General features: G+C 36.1%; 1 protein-coding gene across 3 annotated transcripts; it reads right to left on the minus strand.

The window, feature by feature from the left end:
- Positions 1 to 1,525: 1,525 nt before the first annotated feature.
- Positions 1,526 to 25,813, minus strand: LOC130737490 (myosin-8-like). 3 transcript variants are annotated; one of them, XM_057589273.1, is made up of 40 exons: positions 24,794 to 25,810; positions 24,045 to 24,173; positions 21,005 to 21,148; positions 20,767 to 20,912; positions 20,130 to 20,286; positions 19,972 to 20,030; positions 19,697 to 19,856; positions 19,387 to 19,536; positions 19,153 to 19,295; positions 18,813 to 18,959; positions 18,599 to 18,700; positions 17,903 to 17,960; positions 17,709 to 17,810; positions 17,284 to 17,321; positions 16,985 to 17,111; positions 16,729 to 16,899; positions 16,512 to 16,643; positions 16,314 to 16,423; positions 16,158 to 16,218; positions 15,655 to 15,832; positions 15,350 to 15,555; positions 9,263 to 9,382; positions 8,660 to 8,758; positions 8,227 to 8,517; positions 7,596 to 7,700; positions 7,366 to 7,505; positions 7,158 to 7,272; positions 6,818 to 6,838; positions 6,630 to 6,686; positions 6,346 to 6,516; positions 5,957 to 6,112; positions 4,522 to 4,704; positions 3,677 to 3,775; positions 3,497 to 3,567; positions 3,302 to 3,401; positions 2,939 to 2,995; positions 2,534 to 2,590; positions 2,334 to 2,414; positions 2,155 to 2,234; positions 1,526 to 2,069 (listed from the first exon to the last, which is right to left on the minus strand). In XM_057589273.1, the coding sequence occupies exons 1-40, from the start codon at positions 24,794 to 24,796 to the stop codon at positions 1,949 to 1,951; spliced, it is 4,647 nt and encodes a 1,548-aa protein (XP_057445256.1). In that variant the 5' UTR covers positions 24,797 to 25,810; the 3' UTR covers positions 1,526 to 1,948. The 3 variants fall into 3 exon arrangements, with proteins under 3 accessions (XP_057445256.1, XP_057445257.1, XP_057445258.1); XM_057589274.1 differs by lacking the exons at positions 24,045 to 24,173; positions 24,794 to 25,810 and adding an exon at positions 21,724 to 22,025; XM_057589275.1 differs by lacking the exons at positions 1,526 to 2,069; positions 2,155 to 2,234; positions 2,334 to 2,414; ... (3 more) ...; positions 3,497 to 3,567; positions 3,677 to 3,775 and having other exon boundaries at positions 4,540 to 4,681; positions 24,794 to 25,813.

Here is a 25,813-nt window from a genome sequence, read left to right on the forward strand (position 1 = left end):
TGTTGCTAGGGATTAGCGTTGCGAAGGTTTCATAGAGAAACCTCGACGTAAGGAAAAAGGGCTAAGCGAGAACTTATTAGAAATCCCTAATGAGATTGAATGTCTTCGAATTTCTTAAGGATGAAATTTATAAAATAAAAGTATTTTTGCGTCAGCAAAGCATTATTAGCTTGTAAACGAGGTGAATTTTTTGTGTTACGCCCAAGAATTATGAGTCAGAAGAATGGAGAGCTAGGACCAAATAAAAGAGGCTTTTAAGCTATGGCATAAAGTTGTGAGGTAAATAGTGTTGAGGATTTGATTTTAAACTCATGACTTACTTTTATTACTTATGGCATTTACTAGGTTGTGAACATACTACTTGGAGATTTTGAAGCTATTTTAGATGAGAGGCTCAAATTCCATCTTTATGCCCAATACCTTCTGGATATTCGCCAGTTATTGAGCAAAATTGGGAGGCGCAGTTGCGTCATGTCCCAAGAAAGTTAATACCTCTGCAAATTGTTTAGCTGGTATTGGGTCGAGTTTCCAATGCAGTTTCACTTCTCTTACTTTCACTTTCCTTTGGAGACGATTGCGCCCTTTTTGTCTAGGGATATATTAGGCTTGTAGGTTTTATTTTCCTGCTTTATCGCTTTATTTCCCCTTAAAAAAGCTTATCATTATATAATAAAAACTGACCATGGTATTGATATACTAAAATATTAGATGAACTTAAGGACAAGATACCTTAGCATTGTAAATGAAACATAAAACCAACCAATTTGCCTCATAATTCAAATAGTTTAATTATTACAAGGGTGATGCTTTGACATGACACAAAATTGGGAGGCGCAGTTGCGTCATGTCCCAAGAAAGTTAATACCTCTGCAAATTGTTTAGCTGGTATTGGGTCGAGTTTCCAATGCAGTTTCACATCTCTTACTTTTATTTTCCTTTGGAGACGATTGTGCCATTTTCGTCTAGGGATATATTAGGCTTGTAGGTTTTATTTTCCAGTTTTATCGCTTTATTTCCCCTTAAAAAGGCTTATCATTATATAATAAAAACTGACCATGGTATTGATATACTAAAATATTAGATGAACTTAAGGACAAGATACCTTAGCATTGTAAATGAAACATAAAACCAACCAATTTGCCTCATAATTCAAATAGTTTAATTATTACAAGGGTGATGCTTTGACATGACACAAAATTGGGAGGCGCAGTTGTGTCATGTCCCAAGATAGTTAATACCTCTGCAAATTGTTTAGCTGGTATTGGGTCGAGTTTCCAATGCAGTTTCACATCTCTTACTTTCATTTTCCTTTGGAGACGATTGTGCCATTTTCGTCTAGGGATATATTAGGCTTGTAGGTTTTATTTTCCTGCTTTATTTTCCTGCTTTATCGCTTTATTTCCCCTTAAAAAAGCTCATCATTGTATAATAAAAACTGACCATCGTATTGATATACTAAAATATTAGATGAACTTAAGGACAAGATACCTTAGCATTGTAATTGAAACATAAAACCAACCAATTTGCCTCATAATTCAAATGGTTTAATTATTACAAAGAGTGCTGCTTTGAGTAAATGAGCAATTTCACCATAGCATTTGAAGATAACATGCCACATTCTTTAATGTCAAATTTAAAGGGCAGAACAACAATCTACTGGATCAATTCCTATCATTTTACACATTTTACTTTTCTTTCCTTGTTCTAATACAAAGATTTGTGCCCCTAGTGGACATCCATATACCCATATAAACTACAAAAACTGGAGGCCAAAAGAAAATGCTAACAGGAATTATAAACCTACCCTGCCTTTTTGCTATCACAACCATATAATATATGGATACCACTAAAAATACAAGAAAGGGGAAGGAATGGGTGGATTTACAGCATGGTGTTTAACCAGAGAAGACATTTTGAACCTGGAAAGCTAAGGTGAATAACATGTAGACTAACAATAATCATGTAAGAATTGGAATGATGCTTTCTCAAGAAGTTCTGCAGGAGGTTTTACTCTGGCAGCGGCCTTATCTAGACGAGTCTTAGGAAACTCTTCAATGTTAATAGGATGACTGCAGATTGAAAACAGTGATGAAAACTTCAGTTTGTAATTAAAATATAATTTCTTGTATCGGCACCATTAGTCAAGAATTTTACCATGAATTGTCTTCCAACAAGAACGATTTGTCATCATCTTCCACACCATCTGTCATTAGAAGCTTCAATCTAGTAGTGACCTACACAAGTACATAGCAGTATTATAACAACTAATATTAAGATAACAGAGTAATTTATGAGAAAAATGAGTATTCTTTTCATCATTCTCCGCAACTTACATCCGATGATACATTTTGCGTATTGTCATTGACATCCCAGTAAAGTGTACATATTCTATAGAGCTGATTAGAACTCAGGACCTGAATTCAGCATATATAGATGTCAAGGTTTAGCTGCTAATTTTTCAAGTGTGTTAATGCATTCAAAACTTTAGCTTACACCTATTTTCATTTATTCATATTTAAAGAAAATCACTTACAGGGCAGAGATCATTTGTAAGATCATCATACAAAAGTCCATCCTTCTCTTGTGTAACCTGCAGAAATATTGCATCCAAATTGAAACATGGGGAGAGACAAGTGCTTAAGGATATAGGAAACTCTTGTACTGCACTCTCAAGTTATGGTGTATAACTAATTTATACATTCAGTAATATCATAAATGCCAAGTAAAGAAGTGTCCTTTCACATGATATCTTAAAAATCTTTCAGCAGGAAAAAAGAAGATTGTAAGTTTAGAGCAAAATCTTATTCAATTTGCCCAAGTGGATCCAGGGTGAGACAGAATTAGCCAAAACAACTATTAACTAAAATATCACTGACCACCAGGTTACACGATACTTGTTAATAGAGAAAAAATATTTTAGAGCAAGTAATAGGCATACCAAGAATCTAACTGCTTGCCTAGCATGCTTGAGTTCGTCCAAAGATGAGCCAGCGTACTGCAAAAGGTTATTAATTAAATAGCTAAGTCGTTGTTCACATAAAGTATGAGACTTGAGGATTTATCTTATATAAAACGAGGGATTCACTTTAGAGTGTAAAGTAAGTCACCACAACCGCTTATCGAGAAATCAATGTTAAGATTCTATTAACACAATAGTTTGTTATGTATGTGCAAGTATATTATAATAATATCAACCGTTGATTTCTTAATTAATGGTTATGATGACTTACTTTACTCGATGAGCCAAATCTAGGACATAATTATGCCTAGGGAAGTTATAAACTAGTGAAAATAGTGATACCTCCTCCGTTACGTCACTACACCATAGCTCTAATTCGGCCAACCCTGCTTTAACATGTTCTCCATTGGTGAATGTGCAGTTTTCTCGATGTAAAAGAAGGCTGGAGAAAAATAACATTCCCAACTCATAAGTTAACCCAGATGCATATATAAAATACATTGCCGAAAAGGGGCCAAATGAAACAAGGAAACTTACCTATTAAACAGTTCCATATTGATATATTGAAAAATTTGATTGAATATCTTCTGAACTAGAACTGGAGGCACCTGAGACAAAACTAAAAATCAGTATGCTCTATAACAAAGAAAAGGATTCAAAGGCAAAGGGTGTAAGGAAACTAATTTACTATCCTACTACTATCAAACCTTCACATACATGATTTTCTTTCAGAATCTTGAGAAATTTATTAAGGCACTCAATTATGCTAAACCAAGAACCAGCTGGATGGCCATTGTCACTTGGCTTTCTGTGAGCCTGAAATCATAATAGCATGAAAGTTGAATAAGTTTAATGACACTGCAAAATCTCATCCAGATCTAAATTGGACTTCCCATACAGGATAAAGAAACCCTTGACCTCCAATTTTTTGTTTTTTGAACAAAAAAAGGAGAAAAGTAACGAACATCTCTCATATTTCCCTAAAAATTGAACTGGAAACCTTAAGTCTAAAACTAAATCATCAAATAATGCATGTCATTACAAGAGCAAACAAGATACCAGCAGAAGTAATTTTAAAAAAGACAGAAGAGGAAGGAATAAAGTAACAATCTTGAAGACATGGATGTGGACTAAATTTTAATATAAAGTTACTTTGAGTTCCTTGGACATCCAGACAAAATGATGTAAGATTTACACCCGAATTAGAGCATATAAGTATACAAGTGTGGCTAAGAAGAAAAAAAAATAGATTCTTCCTGGGTCGATGCCCGAGCGGTTAATGGGGACGGACTGTAAATTCGTTGAAGGATCTTCTGATCAATCCAGGGATCATTTCGATTCATTAGAAATGAGCCCTCGACTCCTCAAAAAAAATGGAAGAGGGGAATGAAATGCTACCCGTGGATTGGAAAAGAATAAAATTTCTGTCGAGCTAAAAAAATGGTAATTCAACATGGATTCCACATCTTGAAACCAAGCCAATTTTTTGTTACACACTGGCATCATACACATGGAAATACAAAAAAACACATATTTGTCAACAAAATGTACAGTCGACATACCTGAATGCAAGAAGAAAGCAGAGGTGACAAGTCTTTCTTCAAATTTTCTCGAATAATTCCATATATTGTTTCGACATAAGCTGCAAGCTGTTGCTTGAAAAGCAAAGCTGGATACTTGGCCTCAACCAGATTCTCTACATCCATTGCATTACTGGAAAGGCTGTTGGAAGATGAGCGGAAACTCTGAGAAACAACATAGCATTTCATTTGAGTTTATTATCATTGTATAAAAATTATGATAATTAAGTTACCACATGAGGCACAAATGAAATGAGTAATAAGTACTTATGAATTATTAAGTAAAATTCCTTTCTTCTGAAATGAGTAAAATGTTACTGTTTCCTTAATTACTCCTAATAATAAAACAAATATTCTAATATTACAACACTTCCCCTCAAAGGAGGAGGAGGAGGAGGAGGAGGAGGAGGAGGAGGAGGAGCTTCGATCTTATCGACAGACATAATCAAGAATCAACTATGAATCAGAGTAATCACTTGTCCATACTCAACAGGAAGACCCTGGAGAACAACATTGCAATGTTCGCTTGAGCTCATGGGATAACCAATTGCGGAAAGAGAAATCAACTATGAATCAGAGTAATCACTTGTCCATACTCAACAGGAAGACCCTGGAGAACAACATTGCAATGTTCGCTTGAGCTCATGGGATAACCAATTGCGGAAAGAGAATCAACAATGGACTTTATGTGAACAAGAAACTCAGAGATTGGTTTGTTGCCAAGTTTGATGGTGCGAAGCTCAGCATGAAGTTGGGAACGACTCAATATTTTCCCTTAATTAATAAAAAATGATTGCAATCTATCGTACGTGTGAGCATAGGATTAAGACAGAGACGACTGAAGCCAAGATAAGAGAAACTGATCCTGAGTTTCCCAAAATGAGTAGGCTGCATTGACAGAATCAGTGCTTTGATTGTGATCATTTGGGAATTTGGGTGGGATTGCAGGATTGAGGAAAAACTGCTTAAGCTTGTGAGCTTTGATTCGATTTATTGTCTCCAAAAAAAAACTTATCCGATAACTGAATCGCATGCGGCAAAGAGGAAATTGCCGGAAACTGCTGAACAGAAGGAGTGCCGGTTCTGGGAGCGGTGGGTATGAGCTAAGAAGGAGGAGTCTCCATAGTGGTGGCTATGGGCTTCATGGCCCCTGATCAGAAAGCTTCTCATACCATATTTGAAATGTAGAATGATATAATGACTTAAATGATTAGGAAATGTATACAATCTCTAAGATTTATGTTGAAGTATTGCAACTGAATAATGAAAACAGAAAACTAAATGAGCCATAACAAACTAACTGAAGTTCTAACAGCACTCTAACTTTCTACTCTTTTATGCAGTGTGACCTAAAGTTCACATTAACTTATGTCCAGCATATTGCTAAAAATTAGATAGTTATAGGTAAACTTAATACCCTGGTAATCTTTGCCATAAATGTCGTTGGATTTGGATTTGGAGTTGGTGGCTTCCCTGATGTTGATGTAGGTACTTTTAGACATTGATGAAGGTGGAAAAACAATGCAGACGTATTGGACAACCAATAAGCCATAGAATCATGATTGTCCTGATCCTGCAAAAATGTTAAATGTAATATCATGTGAGAATTTATAAAAATAAGCATCGATGTATCATAAAAAATGTAGTATCGTTTCAATTTCAACACTATTTAAGCGACTAGAATAATTTCAGTAGTAAATTTTTCATTTTATACCTTCATCAAGTTTTCAAACAAATCCTATATCTAATATATTTCAACCTCCAACAGACAAAGACAAGAAATGATTTTAATAAACAGCAAGTTACCTCTATTGCAGAACCAATCAGCTGAATAAGACGATCAAATATACTTGTCTTTTCTGCTTCAAAAAATCTCCAATGTAGAAGACAGTTATAAATTGTAAATGCTGCAACAGGTTTTCCTTCTGAGAACCCAAGATCTTTTGCCACACAATTGAATAGAGCATCAACACTCTCCTACACCAAAAAAAAAAAGCAAACAAAATGGTAATCTGACCAAATAATGTGGAAGTACATAAAAAAGTGAAATAAATATGTTAAAAAGAAAGAACTGTTCTGCTAGAAAATACATGATGCTTCTCCATTTGAGATCTCCTCACTTCTGAACCAAATGTCTTTGCTGGTGCCTATAGAAAATAGACTTCTCTTAAAACCATAGCAAAAGGATAGGCGGAACAATATTTTTTGTTAAGGACCAAGACGATATATAAATCACAAGGATTGTTAAAGGGCTTTCAAATATAAAGCCTCTTATTACCTGATGACCATTTTCCAAAGGCTGCAGTAGCAAAAGGAGAAAAAGAAATTAATATCATCTCCAGGAAGGTCAAACAAGGAAGATAGTCAGAGACTTTGATACAAAGAGTTGTTTATTCACTCTACTCATTAAACTTGTTTATATATGAAAATTTCCAAAACTTCCTCAATTATGTTATATATGAATAGACAAATACAAATATAACAACTTGGGACTAGGCTTAAATAATAAAATATTTAACTGAGGATAGTTTTATTAATCATAAGTAAATGGAATGGATTGTTAATTGACAACTAAGAGTACCAAAAACCTTACTTAATAAACAACATTTAGTATTTACCGGAGCGGTAGCAGGTGTAAATTTTCCTGACATTCTCTGGGATGATGAACTAAGCAGTGATTGCTTCCGCAAAATTTGATTCTCAGTTTCCATATCAGAGAGTTTTTCTTCAAGCCTATCATATAACAAAGGCATCATATCAAAACAAGGAAAACAACAAATATACATTTTAATGAAATCTTGTAGAAACAAAAACCGATATGAGAACCTCTGCATATTGGTCTTTAGATCAATGATCTTTGATTCCGTCTCTATAATTTGATTCATGCGCTCTTCACTAAGCCTGCTACTTTCTTCATATTTCCTCTCTGTTTCATCAAATTTTCTTTCTAATGAACCAACAAGATCCTGCAGAGCATCAGAAGTGACAGTAATTTTGGATATCATGCATGACACACCCACAAGTATAAATTTAAAATACTTATAAGTAATGTATACCTTGAGATGTTCATTTTCAGAACTAAGCTTATTGATTACTTCATTTTCAGTAACATTAACAGGAAACTCCTGTGTAGTTTTCTTTTCCAATGAATTAACCATCTCCTGTAAAACAACAAAAAACAACATTTTTTTGGTAATATGACACACCCACAAGGATAAATTTCAAATACTTCTATGAATGTATAACTTCAGATGTTCATTTTCAGAACTAAGCTTATTGATCACTTCATTTTCAGTAACATTAACAGGAAACTTCTGTGTAGTTTTCTTTTCCAATGAATTAACCATCTCCAGTAAAACGTCAAAAATCAATAATTTTTCTAATATGACATACCCGGATGCACAATGCTTTCAAACGCTTCCTACGTGCTTATAAAAAAAAACACTTCCTATGTAATGTTTGTTTGTCAGGAAATCTGTTATTATTCTTGTTTCCTATTTTATGTTGTATCAATCAATTAAGGGAAGCTTATTAATTATACATGATTAGGATTACGAATTTAGGTTGCGCAAATTAGGAAATAGAAAAAATTGTCAATAATACTTGTAAACGCATTGTAGTATTTAAGTATTTGAGGAGAATACAATGAAAGAGATCATCAAGCAAGAAATTATTGACAATGCTTACCTTAAGTTTTTCATTTTCAGCAGTAAGCTTATCAATCAATTCATTGTCAACAACATTAACAGAAAAATCTTGTATAGTTGGAGTTTTCTCAGCTTCTTTGTTGGTAGCCTCACGTTTCTGAATTAGTGTTGAGTTAGTTTCTTGGAACTGAAGCTCCATCTCTCGCAACGCATGTTGTAATCTTTCATTTTCCTGTGTCTCCTGGATTAGTGTTGCCTTAGTTTCTTGGAATTGAAGCTCCATCTCTCGCAAAGCATGTTGTAATTTTTCGTTTTCCTGTGTCTCGGCTTCCTCAATATCACAATCAACCAAAACAGATAGAATGTCAGTAAAATAATATAATTAAACTAATACTTTTACCATATTAGCAATGACATGAAGAAACTTAATTTCACGCTTCTACATTTTCATTTACTATAAATAAATAAACTACCCTCATTCTCTTCTCTGCTTGTAGACTCATGGTTAGTTCTTCAACTTGCTTTTCTAGATTAATTTTGGCAGCTTCTAGAGCCTTGGCTTCCTTAGCAGCCTGCAGGAATTTAAAAGTTAGATCATTTTCATGTATAATAACTAATAACAGAAGTTCATACATAATACAGTTAAAGTGTAGCTGATTCAAAGGACAAACTTCACATAAAGAAAAGATATAGCACTATATAGGTTTTGGACTTTTGAGGGAGAAAAAAGAACATTTTTTTCCACCAATAAAACCATGGTCAACAGATAAATTGTTATAGTTAAGACTAACTGGTGTACTGCATGAAGTGATACAAAAAGAACCACAATTTTAGATTTTGGCAAGAATTATTATATCCAAAACGGAAGCACTAGAATATTATTTATATAATGAAATTTTCCTACTCTTGCAAAGGGAAAATTCAAATAAAAATATCTGTCACCAAATAAATATTTCAAATCCTTTTAAAACAGAAAAAAAGTTCAAGAATGTCAGTTACTTTGTAATAAAAAATACCAGCAGCTTGCTTATGATAAAAGAATTATTAAACAAGAGGAAGCGGAAAAGAGTGATCACCATTTTAAGCTTTCGAAGTTCTCTACGTGCAATGGTTCTCCTCCAGGAACATTGTGCAACAATTGCTGCTTTCTTTAGCCTTCGGAAATATGTACGAGCTAAATAACCTCTGTAGTAACCCTATGATACAAATTCACTCACTTTACTTTAGGCATTATGCATAAAAGTTAACTAAATATCATATTATATGAAGATGTGATTATTACAGAGTAAAAAAATTGACTAATGATAGCACTGGCAAATCAAAAGCTAACAAAGATAGAAGAAACTCAGAGGAAAATGCAGAACTGAAACAATATCTGTATATGAAAGCTTGGTAGAAGAAGAATCCTGAGGAAGAAGAAGATAACAGAAACAGAGAAGCTCAACTGAATCCCAATTCAGTTGAAGCTCTGTAACTACCTAACTGAATCCCTGATTCAGTTACAACAACCCAACAATATGCAAAAGCTAACTAACTATGAACCATGGGTTCTTATTTATAGTCTCTCTAACCACAAGGTTTATTAAGCACTAAGCTAATTATTAAGCACTAAGCTAGTTCCCCTTATTGCGTCTAACATAGACTTGACTGATAAGAGGCTTCTGCATCCTCTTGACCCTATCAATACTCCCCCCCAAAAGAGCCACCTTGTCCTCAAGGGGAAATTGAGGGAAAGCCTTCTGCAGCTGATCAGCAACTTCCCAAGAGTCCTCACAAGAAGGTAAGTTGTCCCAGTGAACCAAGACCTCCAGGTTGCCCTCAGAATCTTCCCTCCACTGCAAAATCTCAGCAGGCTGCACCTGAAGTTCCAGTTCCTCAGAAAGCATAGGAGGTAATGGTTGAGGATGTGGAACAGAATGGGAAGCTTTCTTCAGTAAAGAAACATGGAACACCGGATGGATCTTAGCATGAGCTGGAAGCTCCAACTTATAGGCTACTGATCCAATGCGCTCAAGAACCTTGTAAGGACCATAGAACTTAGGGGACAGTTTGGCCACAGGCCTGTGAGCCAAAGACCTCAACTTATAAGGTTGAAGCTTGAGAAATACCCAATCACCAACTGCAAACTCCACTGGTCTGCGATGCTTATTGGCTTGGACCTTCATTAACTCCTGAGCCTTCAGTAAATTCTGCTGAAGCTCCTGTAAAATCAAATCCCTTGCAGTAAACAATTGGTTAACTGCCTCCACCTTAGAAGTGAAAGTAGAACCTTTGATGAGTGTTGGAGGGTCCCTCCCATAGAGAGCTTTGAAAGGGGTCATGCTAGCAGAAACATTGTATGTAGAGTTAAACCAAAACTCTGCCCAAGACAGCCAATCCACCCACATCTTGGGTTTGGGACCAACAAAACACCTGAGATATGTTTCCAGACTTCTATTGACCACCTCAGTTTGGCCATCTGACTGAGTGTTAGAAGTCCCACATTGGCTAGAGATAAGGTCAATCAAGTGTTTATAAGGGTTGTGCAAACCTCAACTCTTGAGCTAGCTTTTGTGGTTGAGTATAGGCCTCCCAATTTCTAATATGGTATCAGAGCCTATCCTAGATCCATTTGTTGTGTGGAGACCTCCCATATTTGGGCCACCCATTGTTGTTCCCACGTTCCAGTCTGTTCAATCCTGGACGTGAGGGGGTGTGTTAGAAGTCCCACATTGGCTAGAGATAAGGTCAATCAAGTGTTTATAAGGGTTGTGCAAACCTCAACTCTTGAGCTAGCTTTTGTGGTTGAGTATAGGCCTCCCAATTTCTAATACTGAGGATGGTAAGCTGTACTGTATTTTAACTGAGTACCTGCCAACCTGAACATCGCTTGCCAAAATTGGCTAAGGAATAAAGGGTCCCTGTCAGAAACTGTAGAAGCTGGAAACCCATGAAGCTTAACCACCTCCTTAACAAATAAAGCTGCCACATCCTTGGCAGAAAAAGGATGCCCCAAAGCAAAGAAATGACCATACTTTGTCAATCTATCCACAACCACAAAGATAGTATCCTTGCCCCTGGATTTAGGTAGGCCAGAAATAAAATCCATTGATATATCCTGCCATACTTGAGTAGGAATAGGCAAAGGCTGCAACAAACCTCCAGGAGCCAAGGTAGAGTATTTGTATCTCTGACACACATCACAAGCTTCCACATACTGTTTTACATATGTCCTCATTCCCTCCCAATAGAAAAAACTAGAAACTCGCTTAAAGGTCCTGAAGAAGCCAGAATGTCCCCCTGAAACACTATCATGGCATTCAGCCAAGATCAAGGGAAGTCTATTAGAAGACTTAGATAAGACTAGCCTGCCCTTATAAAGCAATCTGCCAGCCTGATATTGACAACCCGGATGAGAATTTGGATCTCCAGCCAAGTCCTGAATGACCTTCTTCCATTTAGGTTCTTGTTGCACCCCTTGGAACCAATCTTCTCCATCAGCCATTTGGATCACAGAGATTGCTGAATACATGTCTTTGCGAGAGAAAGCATCTGCCACTGGATTCTCTTTGCCAGGTTTAAATTGTATCTCAAAATCCAGCCCAATAAGCTTCACTGCCCACTTGAATTGTTCCTCACTGAAGAGCCTCTGGTCAGTGAGAAAATTTTAAACTTCTTTGATCAGTTTTGATTATGAAATGTCTCCCCATCAAGTAATGCTTCCACCTTTGAACTGCTTGAACCAAAGCCATAAGCTCCCTTTCATAAACAGATTTCAGCTGAGCCCTTGGTGAAAGACCCTTGCTCCAAAATGCCAAAGGCCTACCCTCCTGCATTAGTACAGCCCCCACCCCATTACTAGATGCATCAGTTTCAAGGACAAATGTTTTAGTAAAATCAGGGACTGCCAGCAAAGGTAAATTTATCATAGCAGCTTTCAAGGTCTCAAAAGCTGTTGTAGATTCTGAAGTCCAAACAAAGCTATCCTTTTTCAGTAACTCAGTCAATGGCTTGGCAATTTTACCATATCCCTGCACAAATCTTCTGTAGTAGCCAGTCAACCCCAGAAAACCCCTTAGACTTTTCAAGTCCTTTGGAATTGGCCAAGAACTCATGGCTGCAACTTTGGACTTATCAGCTTCTACCCCAGATCCATAAATTATGTGGCCTAAGTATTCTAGTCTAGGTTGATCAAAGCTGCACTTCTTCTTGTTAGCCTTCAAGGAATTGGACCTCAAAGCCTCCAAAACCTGCTTCAAGTGTGTCACATGAGATGTCTCATCCTTGCTGTACACCAGGATGTCATAAAAAAAAACTAGAGCATACTTCCTCAGATATGGCCGCAAAACTTCATTCATGAGGGCTTGAAATGTTGAGGGAGCATTGGTGAGGCCAAAAGGCATCACCACAAACTCGTAGTGGCCTTCATGAGTTCTGAAGGCTGTCTTTTCAATGTCAGAATCTCTCATTCTGATCTGGTGATAACCAGATTTCAGATCCAGCTTAGTAAAAACAGTAGCTCCCCCTATCTCATCAAGAAGCTCTTCTATGATAGGAGTGGGAAATTTATTAGGTATGGTAATTTTATTCAAGGCTCTATAATCAACACAGAACCGCCAACCTCCATCTTTTTTCTTGACAAGGATAATAGGGCTAGAATATGGGCTGATGCTGTGTCTTATCACCCCAGAGTCCAACATTTCCCCTACCAATCTCTCAATTTCTGTTTTTTGGTAGTGAGGGTACTTGTAGGGCCTCAAATTAGGGATGGCAGTTCCTTCATGAAGATGAATAGCATGGCCATGCCTTCTAGTAGGAGGGAGTTCCATAGGGTCTGAAAACACATCCTCAAAAGAAACTAACAAGTCCTTAATAGAAGTGGAAACTACCCTCTGAATCTCTTCTTCTCCCTTGTGTGGTTCACACTGAATCAGCAACCCCTCTCCTTCTTCCTTGAGGACTTGCATCAGTGCTCCAAATGATACTGCAGTTTTGGCCAAAGCTGGATTTCCAGTGATCTTGATGAACTGGTCTCCCTGTTTGACTGTCTGCTCTAGCTTCCCAAAGTCAGCTTTGACCTCCCCTAAGCCAGCTAACCAATGCAACCCCAAAACTATATCTACTCTAGTTAAAGTGAAGAGGTAGAAATCCTGTACCACTTCCAACTGCTGCATCTGTAGCTGCAACTGAGCACATTTCCCCCTGCACCTTACCTTGTGACCATCCCCAACCTCCACAAAATATGAAGGAGTGTCCTGAACTGGCAATTGAAATCTGTCAACCAAATCAGTGGCAATAAAGTTGTGGGAGGCTCCACAGTCAATCAAGATTACCACAAAATTTTCCTTCAACCACCCTTCTACCTTCCAAGATCTGGTGGTTGTAAACCCTGACATGGAACTCAATGACAAATGTAAGGATTTCAGAGAATGCATGCAATCTTCAAAAACCTCTAAATCCTCCTCCTCATCTTCATCCAATATTATCATTCTGAATTGCTTATTTTTACATCTATGCTCCCTATTATAGGGCTCATCACACCTGAAACAGAGACCTTTTTCCCTCTTTTCTCTAACCTCAGCACCAGTTAAGTGCCTAAATTCTCCCCTGTTCCTGACACTGTCTGTACTCAGATTTTGTCCAGTACTACTCTGAGCACCATTACTCACAACAGAGTCAGTTTTCTTATCCAAACCTGATTTGGATTCTACAGTTACTGTTTTGGTATAAGGATAGGCTCTGGAATTTCCAGAAGATCTTGCATAACCAAAACCAGTTTTCCTATTGACTAACAAATTCTTTTGCTCTATCAACAAAGCTTTTTGAATAATTTCTGACAAAGAATTCAATTCATAAAGCTTTACCTCTGCCTGCAACTCTTCCTTGAGGCCATTCAAGAAGATTCCTCTAACAAATTCTTGATCTATAGTCTTCAATGCTCCCACAAACTTTTCGAATTGCTCCACAAATTCTTCAACAGTTCCTGATTGCTTGAGAGCCAGAAGCTGTTCAAATGGATTTTGCACCATGGAAGGTTGAAACCTGCGTACAACAGCTAGCTTGAAGGCTTGCCAGTTCCCACCATTGGAACCAGCTCAGAGCTTTTCCTTCAAGAGCCATAACCGTTGCTTGCATCTTCTCTTCTTCGTTAACTTCTTTCAACAAGAAGTACCTTTCCAATCGATGCGTCCATCCAAACGCGTCTTCGCCGGCGAAAATCGGAATCTCCAGTTTCCTCCATTTCTCCTTGCGATTCGTATCATCCACTCGCTCACCACTGCTACCGATTCCTTCCTGAGAGTGTTCTCCGGTGCGATCGTGATTGTGGCCAAACCTAGCCACGATTTCAGCGATTTGTTCCTCATGCTTCTTCGCAAGCGCTTCTGCTAACTCCAATCGAATTCGCATCTCCTCACGCTCTTGCTGCCAGTCCTCAACGTTGCGCGCCATGCTTCGAGTCTTCATACGCAGCTTCAGGAAATCGTGGAATTCAGGGCACCGAATCGGTGCTCTGATACCAGTGATAGCACTGGCAAATCAAAAGCTAACAAAGATAGAAGAAACTCAGAGGCAAATGCAGAACTGGAACAATATCTGTATATGAAAGCTTGGTAGAAGAAGAATCCTGAGGAAGAAGAACATAACAGAAACAGAGAAGCTCAACTGAATCCCAATTCAGTTGAAGCTCTGTAACTACCTAACTGAATCAGGGATTCAGTTACAACAACCCAACAATATGCAAAAGCTAACTAACTATGAACCATGGGTTCTTATTTATAGTCTCTCTAACCACAAGGTTTATTAAGACTAAGCTAATTATTAAGCACTAAGCTAGTTCCCCTTATTGCGTCTAACATAGACTTGACTGATAAGAGGCTTCTGCATCCTCTTGACCCTATCAACTAACAATTCCAATTCTTCAACCTTAAGCTTGTTCTGCCATTTGTAAAAAATAAAAATGTGTTGAAAGGAATGGAAAACAGAAGACATCTAGTAACAAAGAGACTGAGTTTTAAAGTAAGGTGAGTAATATATAGTGGTGGTCCGCTAGGAGGTTCCCTCCATTGTGGTGTACAAGAAGGATCAGAAGTATGTAGTCTTAACCCAGTGATCGAAAAGAAAACAAAGGTAGCATAATTGATAGCAGTCCTGTTCAATTGAGAAAATACACTGTCCAGTCCTACCTGAATAACAATTGCAGCATGTGCCCGCCTCCGGAATCTAAGGTTATTTCTAGCATCCATCCCTCGCATACCAGTTTGAATACAAACAGCTGCGGCATAAATAGTTTTGTAAGCATTTTGGGAAAGATGCATGCGGAAGTGTTTTTGGATTTTCAAAGAAGCTGCTTCCCTCCTCATGCACTCATACTGATGGCGTGCAAGTTGTCCTGCATTAATTTCACAAGAGTATGTACAAAACAAATGATTGAGAAAATCTATACTCAAGATTTTGATGCGTAGCAAACAACTATAAACAGGATTTATACCTCTAGAAACCCTTTGTAGCTCTATGGCAGAGCATCTTAATAAACTGAAGTGTTTCTGAGAAATAAATGTGCGAACTTTTCTCTGAATAATGCTTGCAGATCTTCCTAAGACCTCAGCACGACATGCATCAAGTTCTGCCATTTGACCTGCTCTCAGAAACACTTTTGTCTTTCCAATCTGCAATGTAAGAGTAATTTTTCAATCCTTTTACGCAAGAATCTCATATCAGCACTCACACAAGCACATGGATGTAACAACTTCATAGATGTAAACTCTATTAGTGGTAGCAAGATGGAACGTTTCTTGCCTCATTTGTGGTATTACTTGAACCAATGTAAATGAAAATAAAGAAGAAAAAAAAAACTCCAAACAAAATTTCATTCCAATCCATATTAAGTTCAATGTGTTAGAAAAAAGGTAGCATCATCTATGTTTTATCTAATTATCCTGAAAAATTAATGCCACAAATGGATATTAATAGAGATGGGATGTTAATTGGCACCTGATAATCTTTAAGGTTCGCTCTGTCTAGAAGCCTCTTGCAAGCAGTCACCTCGTCAGGGCTGTGAACATATTGGTTATTATTAGTTGTTTTCAAATATTTCACATCACAATTCTAGATGACCAGAAAAGGAAGCCAGAAATGACATTAAAATACCATGATTTAAGAACCTTAGGTTCCAAGATACTAAACCGCTGAACAAATTCATCAAAGTGCTTTCTAGTGGGATATCCTGCACAACTTATCCTAATTGCCTCCATAACTCCCTGTAAATGGTATCCATAAAGTCTAAAGTCAGTTGGAGAAATAATTTTTCCATACAAGAGAGCAGGACCAAAATGGCATTGAACTTACCCCACACCGAAGCTGTTGCAAGATATTGTTGTTCTCGAATATCCCTGGCTTAAGAAGATTATTTGGCTTTACGCAACGAATGTAGTGTGGCTCAGTAGCACTCAGTGTTTCAAGTAAAGATTGCAGTTGTAGCTTCAATAATATATGCATTGAGAATAAAAGTGATAAGTACAAGGCGGATGATTTGCAATTATATTCATGTCAAAAGAAAACCGACCTTAAACTGAGAGGCTACAGAAGAGAACTTTGTAGATTTAGAAGTTTCCTCAGATAAAGGTGGGAAAAGCCCTGAAACGAAGGAGCACTTCGAAGCGCTGAGTAGGGCAGCATGCTCTGGAACAACATAGTCTTTATTCTTATCAAGGAAAAGGTCAGTTTGATAAGTGACCTGAAATTGAAAATTTTCATAGATTAAGCCTTTTCCTTCACGTTGATGTTGGATAACTATGCAGACACAAATGTAAATCACTTACGTCACCGGCATAGTGGTTGATCGTGAAGTCAGTACGAGATAACTTTGGCTTGTTGAAGCGTTTATTGTCCTTAAATGTTTGATATAGCTTTTCAGCTAATGTTTCATGCGTTGATCTTGGAAACATACTACAAAGAATAAGCAGGACAATCTCACAATCTCAAAGTATATGCATATATAGATGTCACTTCACACGCACACGCATATATAGTAATATGTGTATACTGCAAAATGAGGCCATTCCATATCTAAAAGAACGGCCACAATACAAATAATTGAAACATGATAATCAACACATACCAAGCCTCATCCAGAAGAGCAATAATACCGCCGGGCTTCTGAAGTTATGAACAAAAACCAATTAGAAAGATATCATGTAAAAGAACAAGTATAGCTCTATATGAAGTTATAGTACAAGCTAGAAATCCACTTCCTTTTTATACACCTTGTAATATAAAAAATTTAGTTAACACGTTTCATTATTTTTGTCAGAAAATGTAGGTACTTTTAACATCAACAGAATAATCACTATTAATAACAGGCTAACTTAATGTGAAGAGTATTTATTAGAATGGGAGCTATACATTTATTATCACTAAATCATTATCTTAAATCAATGGTGAAACCAATGAAATATAAATAAAAACACATTTAATGCAAGAATGAGAAGGTAATCTGGAGGAACTTTCCCAGAATGACAAAAAGGATGGAAGGGTGAATTACACCTTCTCTATAAGATCAAGAACATCTTGATTATCAACAAACTCTATATAACTCCAATCAATCTCTTCCTTTGTATATTCCTCTTGCTCCATTTTGAAGACATGCTGCATAATGAAATAAAGAACTGTTAATCAAGTCACTAGACATAGTTTACCAGATAATGAATTAAAAATTGGACAAAAGAAATGAATCAAACCTGGTTGAAATGTTGCTGTAATTTTTCATTTGTCAAATTGATACAAAATTGCTCAAAGCTGCAGAAGATCAATAAAATATTACATGAGTTGAAAAAGCTAGTAATATAGCACAAAAGGAAAATCAATCCAAGAAATTTCATGATTTAATATTAAGCACAATATCACAAGAATAATATTTCTTCATTGATGACAGATACACTCACAGCAGAAGAACTCGTGTTTGTTGCTTGAATTTTGTTTAGGTGTGCCATGCACCATACTTAATATTACTTATTCACAGTAAGTCAATCTTTGAGTGAATAAGCATGTTACTTTTGTCACCTTTACATGTTGGCCTTGGTTAATATCCAAACTACATTAAAATCTTGTGTCCATTATTTCTTCTGCATCTTTTTTTTTCCCGTCACATTTATCCAGTGTGAATCCATTAAGCGAAACAAAAACTTCAGATCCATAGATAAGAATGTTTTTACCTAGTGGACAGTACTCTTACAGAAGAATATCAAAATAATGTACAGATAGCATCAAAGTTCTCAGAAAAAAACATCATCCAACACATAAAACAAAAGTCAAAGCTTTATCAACTTTTTCAGAGACAGGACATAAATTTGTTAGTCAATAATTCCACGTCATCCATCGAAACAATTTCATGAATTTTTTTATAAATTCCAGGGTAAAGGGTACTGGTTAAGCACCTGTTAGTCTTGAAACTCTCAAATCCATATATATCCAGAACCCCAATTAAGTACTGTGAATTTGGATCTTGCCCAATAGAGTTGTTAATCTTGTCCACAATCCTGGATTAACAGATGTTCATGTCAATCAATTTACAAAAACTCACCCATATAGAAGTGAAATTTTTATAGTATATGAACGAATTTATTTTCCCATAAACTTCACATAAATTACCAGTCAAAAAGCCTTGAATAAACTATTTTAGCTAATGCATCTCTACTGAGAGCTGCAGAGTTTGGATCAAGCCATTTTGTTATAGCCTCACCACGAGTCACCATAACACGTTTACAAAAGGAGTCTTCAAGGGAACTTTCATCACACCTACCATAAACAAATAAATAAATAAATAACTATAGATGTTATAGATTTCCATATTGATCTTCTAGAGATACAGTAACTATAGAGAAAATTCACACCTACCATAAACAAATAAATAAATAAATAACTATAGCTGTTATAGATTTTCCATATTGATCTTCTAGAGATATAGTAACTAAAGAGAAAATTCACTTACATCAAAAGTTCAGCTGCAGTTTTTAGGTGGAAACGGGATTTTTCATCTTTGGGTTCAGAGGAATCCATCTCATCATTCACTCCCTTGATAAATTCAATGTTTCCTAAATGAAGTACAGCAGCTACTATTCGAAATATGGCATCCTGATAAGAGAGGGATGACAAATTCCTGTAATGAAAAGAATAAAAACAAGGAAAAACAAAACTCTTCAACAAAGATGTTAGTGACGGGTACCTGCTCATCAGAGCTGATCCCAACGACATCCATAGCTCTCCTTGTATCAAGGTACTCCTTAGAATCATCCACGCCATCCAGCTCATAGCAATTTGATTGATTAAGGTAATGAAATGTTCTTGGATTTCCTAATTTGTACCTATTAACATCCTAGATATGGAAGAGCTCAAATAATAAATTCACATAAAAGGCTCATTATTTGAAAATTAGAAGATTTCTTAATGTTAAACATCTATTACACATCATGGAAGCAGAAGAGCTAAATTTCTGTGGCATAAATTTCTTATCCAATAAAGGAAGAACTATGTACCTCTTGTGGTGCAGCGCAAAGCATATAAAAGCAATGATAATTTCTCTCAGGATCAGAAACTTGACATACGCGGGATCGTTCCAACAAATAAGTTCTGATAGCAGCTCCTGAAATTCTTCCCCTCTGATCAAACTGAATCTCCACAAACTTACCAAAACGACTGAAATTATACTATGTAAGTTTAGGACAGACTTTAAACCAATTAAGAGAAAGCATGGGACAATGGAGATTGCAAATATGGGAAAATGTAACTTCATCAATAATAAATTCAATACCTTGAATTATTATTCCTAACAGTCTTTGCATTACCAAATGCTTCTAAAACAGGATTGGACTGCAGAAATGTGAATAGTAAGCAGATTAACATTCAAAATCAAATATCTTAAGCACAATTTTTAAACCCCCTTCCTTCTCTTAATAATTAATTACTTACCTCCAGAACTTGTTGCTCCACAGAGCGTCCCTCAGTTGCTGCTCTCCCTCCCAGAAAGGCAAGATAATGCATAAGCATCTTTGTACTTTCTGTTTTACCAGCTCCACTTTCTCCACTAACCAAAATAGCTTGACTTGCTCCTTCATTTATCATCTTCCTGTAAATGATTTGTCATTTCTGGTGAATGCAGATACACTACTTTTTCATAGTTTTATCTTATTTGCAAAGAATTTTTTATACTAGCCAAAGTTATAGATAATATAAAACCCAGAAAGAATAACTATTAAGTGATGTCGACTCCAGATTGCAGATGGATTATAAAGAAACTTTAGGACATTGCTTCAAACGTTTAGACAACAACAACAAGAATCGCTAATGCAAGAGACAAAAATATTATTCTTCTGATGATTTAGAATAAATTTTAAAATGAACAAAAACATGAAATGTTCTCTAAAGGGCAAGAAGGACATCTCTCTAACTTTATATCATGTAGAGCTTGAATTGTCGAAATTGATATATCAACTTTATTTTTTTTCTTATGGACTATAGAACTATTCTGGACCTACTTTCATCTTAGATACAAGAAAACTTAAATGTCATAACCAAGGCTCAGAAACTGGGAGCAACAACAAGATACCTATATGCAGAACCTGCAATTGCAAAAGGATGGGGGCTCTGCTCACCAAAAGCCGCAGCTTTATACTGTGCCATCGTACTATTGGAAGACAAATGAGGTAACCTTTGAAAAGGGTTCACTGCTATCAATATGTTCCCTGTGTATGTCTACAAACACCATAATCAAAAGCTAAGGCTTCATTACAGTGAATGTTACGGCAAAACATATCACAATGTAGAAACTAGAGGTGAGATCTTACATATATTTCATTCAAGTCATATCGAACTTGCAAATTTTGAAGGACCCCTGGTTCATGCAGATATGCTAGCCTTGTCATATCTTCCACACCGTTTGGCGGGAATTCAGGATCTTTGGGATAGATATTAGCTGTTTTGCTCACAACCTTGAATTGAAATATAGACACACACATATATTAAAATGTGATATGAACAAAAAAATCACATGAAGAGTGCTATAATTTGATACCATAAGTGGAGTAATATATTTTGATCAACTACAATTCAAAAATGCAGTATCACAAGTATTGTCTAGCATTAATACCTTTTTATAGTTTGATTCAACAGCTAACATCAAGAGCTAAACTATGATAATTTCATAAAATAAGTTCAAAATAAAATGTTTTAAAAATCAGTGCTAAAACCAAATCTGCATTACTAGAAACATATTTTTCAGTTTTCACTCTTCGATACAAGATTGAATCCGTGGTGTAATTGAAATGATTTAGGTTTAATGGTCAAATTAATCTCTGATTTTGTAAGTGAGTTTGATTTTAATCCCTTGGCGGAAAAATGATATTTAGTGGTGGCAAAAAACAGCCGGTAATTATAAACACGACCGCCACTAAACGTCACTTTCCGCCGAGAGACTAAAATCAAACTCGCTTACGTAATTTAAGACTAATTTGACCATTAACCGAATGATTTAATTCAAACCCTAAGTAGTAACAGAGAAGCTTACTTAGAAATTTCTTGAAATGGTTAGAGCTAAAGTATGCTATTCCTTTCGAAAGAAGTATCCATGACGCATAGGGATTGTCATTGATGCATAGACAGTAGTTTTTTTCTTTAAACGGTAAAAAACTGTCTAGGACTTGGGGCATTGAAGGAAAAGCAGAAAGAATAGAGATAAATGCTTGCGAAGCCATTCATTAGCCACTGAGCAAGTATGCTATTCCTTGCTACACTTTATGTTTGCAAACTTAGGGATTGTTTGGTTCAATGAAGGGGAGGGGATGAATTCTCATTTTTATCATGTTTGATTAAGAGGTGGAGATGTGAGAGGAAACAACTCTTTCATGTTTGCTACCTGAGAGAAGGGAGAGATTTTAAAATAAAATTACTTTAGTTATGTTGTGTGGGTCACCAAACAAGTGAGCCCACTACAACTTATTATTAAAAGAAAAAAAAAAGAAGAATTAAAGAAAGAGTGGGCCGTAGCCCATGTTGGCACAAAAAGGGTTTATACCCTTATTTCCTTGCCTTAGCAATTGTCACGTGAAGTCAAAGAAATTGAGAAGAGAAATCAGATTTCTCTACTGGAGATTGATCAGCCTCTGTACCGTTAGCAAGAGATGAAGAGTAATTAGAATTCCTTGGAAATATAAGGAATTGATGAATGGTACCGTTGAGTTGAAAAGTACCGTTGGAGAGAAGACTATGACTCTCTGTAAATAGAGAATTGGTGAAGCACATCATACACACAAGAGATAGAGACACAGTAAGCGAGAGAGAGAAAAAGAAGCCTCGCAGGAAAAGAAAGAAAAAAAGGAACGAAACAGTGAGTGACAGAGAGGAGAAGAGAAGAAGACTGGTTCATTGGCAGAAGAGTGATACAGCAAAGGTGCTCTTATTTGAGTGAAATTACAGTGTGTGAATCCTGTCAATGTGCTGGTAATATTAGTATTTTTCTTCTCGTGTTTTGCCTTCTCTTTGTACTGTTTCAGTGTACCCTTGGGGTAAGATTTACTCTGTTGTTATCCACCTTATTGGTGAAGATTGTAATTGTTTTGTTGATCCCTGGTGGCTCCAGGAAGACTTGTGGTGTATCCCATTAATTTATTAGTGGAAAATTTTACTGGCTTGGTCCCGTGGGGTTTTTACCTATTTGAGGGTTTTCCCCACGTTAAAATAATTCTGGTGTCTCTTGCATTTTATTTGTTCTGTTCTGTGCTTACTAATTGTTGCCTGAGTTATTTGTCTGTAGCCTATTTTAATTGCACGCAGGGGAAAAGTCGATCCAGGAGCTTCCGCTAATTGTTGTCAGTTTATATTATTTGTCATCTTTCCCCAACAAGTTACCCTTGCTAATTTTAGGGCCCGAAAGTTAGTTTAAGTGGTAAAAGTTAGGGGACATAAGGGTTGGGTGGGATAAAGGGTGAAGAGTTCAGGGTTCGAACCCTGAGGAGAGATTAATTTACTAACATTATTAACAACTAACAATTGTCTATAAAAAAAAATCTTGCTGATTTTAAAACTAAAAGAAGGGTATTTTTGCCAGAGGAAATATTCCCCCTCGTAAAATTGAGATATGAGGGGTTTGGCCCCTCCATTTCTCCCCTCTCTCATCCCAAATATTAAACCAAACATAATATGTTTAAAAAAACTCATATCCTCACCTTCACTTCCCTCAAACCAAAACCAAACACTACCTTAATGACAAGTAAAATTAAATAAAAAAGATGAGATATAATAAAATAAATAAAATTATTATATATTTATTTAAATATTTTATAATGAGGTGAAAAAATATATTCTATAATTTCAATGTAATATCAGATGTAATTAAATTTTTTGAATGATAAGTATCTTCTACGAGACATAGTTCTACTCGAGTATTTTTATGCAACAAAATTCTTATTTTGGATATTTAGTGTAAGGAAAATGATTGTAAATATCCACTTAGCACATATATTCAACAGACATTCAGGGTGGAAAAGTAAAAGAAGAGAGAAGTAGTATCGATAAAAGTGATAAGAAGAGAGAAAAAGGTATCTATACAATTTTCCATTATTTAAGTATCTAAGTATCGTTAGGGGTAATGCATTGTATACTCACTATTTCAGCGTGAGCCATCAAGGTTACTTGAAAAAGTTATAGAAAATAAAAGGGAAGGAAAACAATTCACCTATGAAGCTAATAATTCTTCATATGGCAGCTAAATGATCAATAGTTAAAGAATAGGAATGAACTATTGCTATACCAGAAGAATTAAATATTGTATTTCCATTTAAATCTAACAAATATGAAGCATGGATTTTGAAAAGATTCCTAGAGACTTACCTTCATGCCTGATTCACAGCTAACTGTGATCTCATCATCTTTGGATTCCACAATTTCTCCATCCATCCAAGCTTCATCAGGGTCCTCAATCCAAACATGAGATCCAACTACAAAATTGAGTTGTGCAGCCTGTGCATTCAAAAGAACAATCAGTGCCTCTATCATCACAGTAGAACTTTGTTTGAGGTTATATTGGCATCAAAAGAATCACTTTTTTACATACAAACTAGCTGTTGAGACTTTTTTTTAACAAAAAATTTAAGGCTAGAGACCAGCCTACCGGAGAAAGCTTACTCAAATAGCACTTACAAAATTATTACATTTACCTCTCCTTAAGGGAACGAGTGGTGGATCAAGGTCTGGTAAATGTCCAATCATAAAAATAAAGCACCCAAATATTGTATTGGGGAGATCATGAGAGTCGAAAGCATGAAAACCTACACTAATGGGCTCACTAAGAATACAATTAAAAGAATCTAACACCATATAATTACCTCAAATCCCTTAATTATGTGATCACATGTCTTATATTGCTTTCAATTAGTCTTTTCTTTAACAATGTGGGACTCCAAACTCACAATTGAAAACTCAACATATTGAAGTACTAAAAACAGTGAGACAATAAAGAGAATATAGAATGAATAGAAACTGCTCACTTATTTAACAAAAAATGTGATGCCAAACTAAATAATGAGCATAAATAGAAAGCCAATATATACAATGGGATATTGGAGACTAGAGTTACTTACCATTGTAAATGAAATATGATGCACCCAAATGGATACCAGAATCAGCTGCTCAAACCTGAGATTTCATCACCAGAAGCTACCAACCAATTAATGTGAAGAAAACCCACCCTGAAATTCTTGCTAATACCAAAGGGTGCAATGAGTAATTTCTTGCTGAATTCTCTACCTCTAACTAAAGAAACTTGTTATAATCTACTGCAATGCTGTTCTTTCTTGCTATCAAGATTGGAAGATGTGAAATGGGAAATTGTCGTTGCAGAAGAGGCTTCACAAGAAGAAGAAGATGCAATTCCAACCTATGCTATGCTAACCCCTCCTCTGCAACTATCTCCCCTTTATTTCTTCCTTGCTTTTTGCCTCACTCTTTTTTCAATGTTTCTAACTAATTTCCTAAATTCTCTCTCAAACTCAAACTTTTTGTTCTCTTTCTCTTGGTTTGTTCCCCAATAACAAACGAGTAAAATGACACATTAAACACGATCAGAAAACTATATTATGTGACTGAAACACCATGAAATCCATCTTGACATGGTGTTCTAATTCCACTCAAAAGATGCCATGTATATTTCCAACTAAAGAAGAAAATCTCTGAATCCCTCGTTGTTTCTTCACACCTTGGATTCATTGCTTGTACGTGATGAATCTCACACCGCTATGCATAATTTCATCATGGAATCCCCTTGGTTGAATTAAGAAACCTGAACCTTGTTGATATCCAAGCCCAAAAACCATCTTTTGTGAATTCCTAAAAACATGTCTCGTAATCTTTTTTCAACACATGTTCATGTTCCCTTCAATAGCAACACCAATTCTGGTTCCTATAATGATGAATCCAAACAAATGCAGAAAAATATTGAATGTTGGGGTCGCCAGAATCTGCACCTATGTTGAATCAAACCCTCAATCATGCAACCACCCACATTGTTTGAAGAGCTAGTTTACGGTGCAACATCACCAGTGTGGTAATTTTTTAACCATTGAATTGAATCATGAATATCCTGTAGAATTATTTTTATTTTT

This window comes from Lotus japonicus, chromosome 2, assembly GCF_012489685.1.
Source record: "Lotus japonicus ecotype B-129 chromosome 2, LjGifu_v1.2".
Classification (NCBI taxonomy): Eukaryota; Viridiplantae; Streptophyta; class Magnoliopsida; order Fabales; family Fabaceae; genus Lotus; species Lotus japonicus.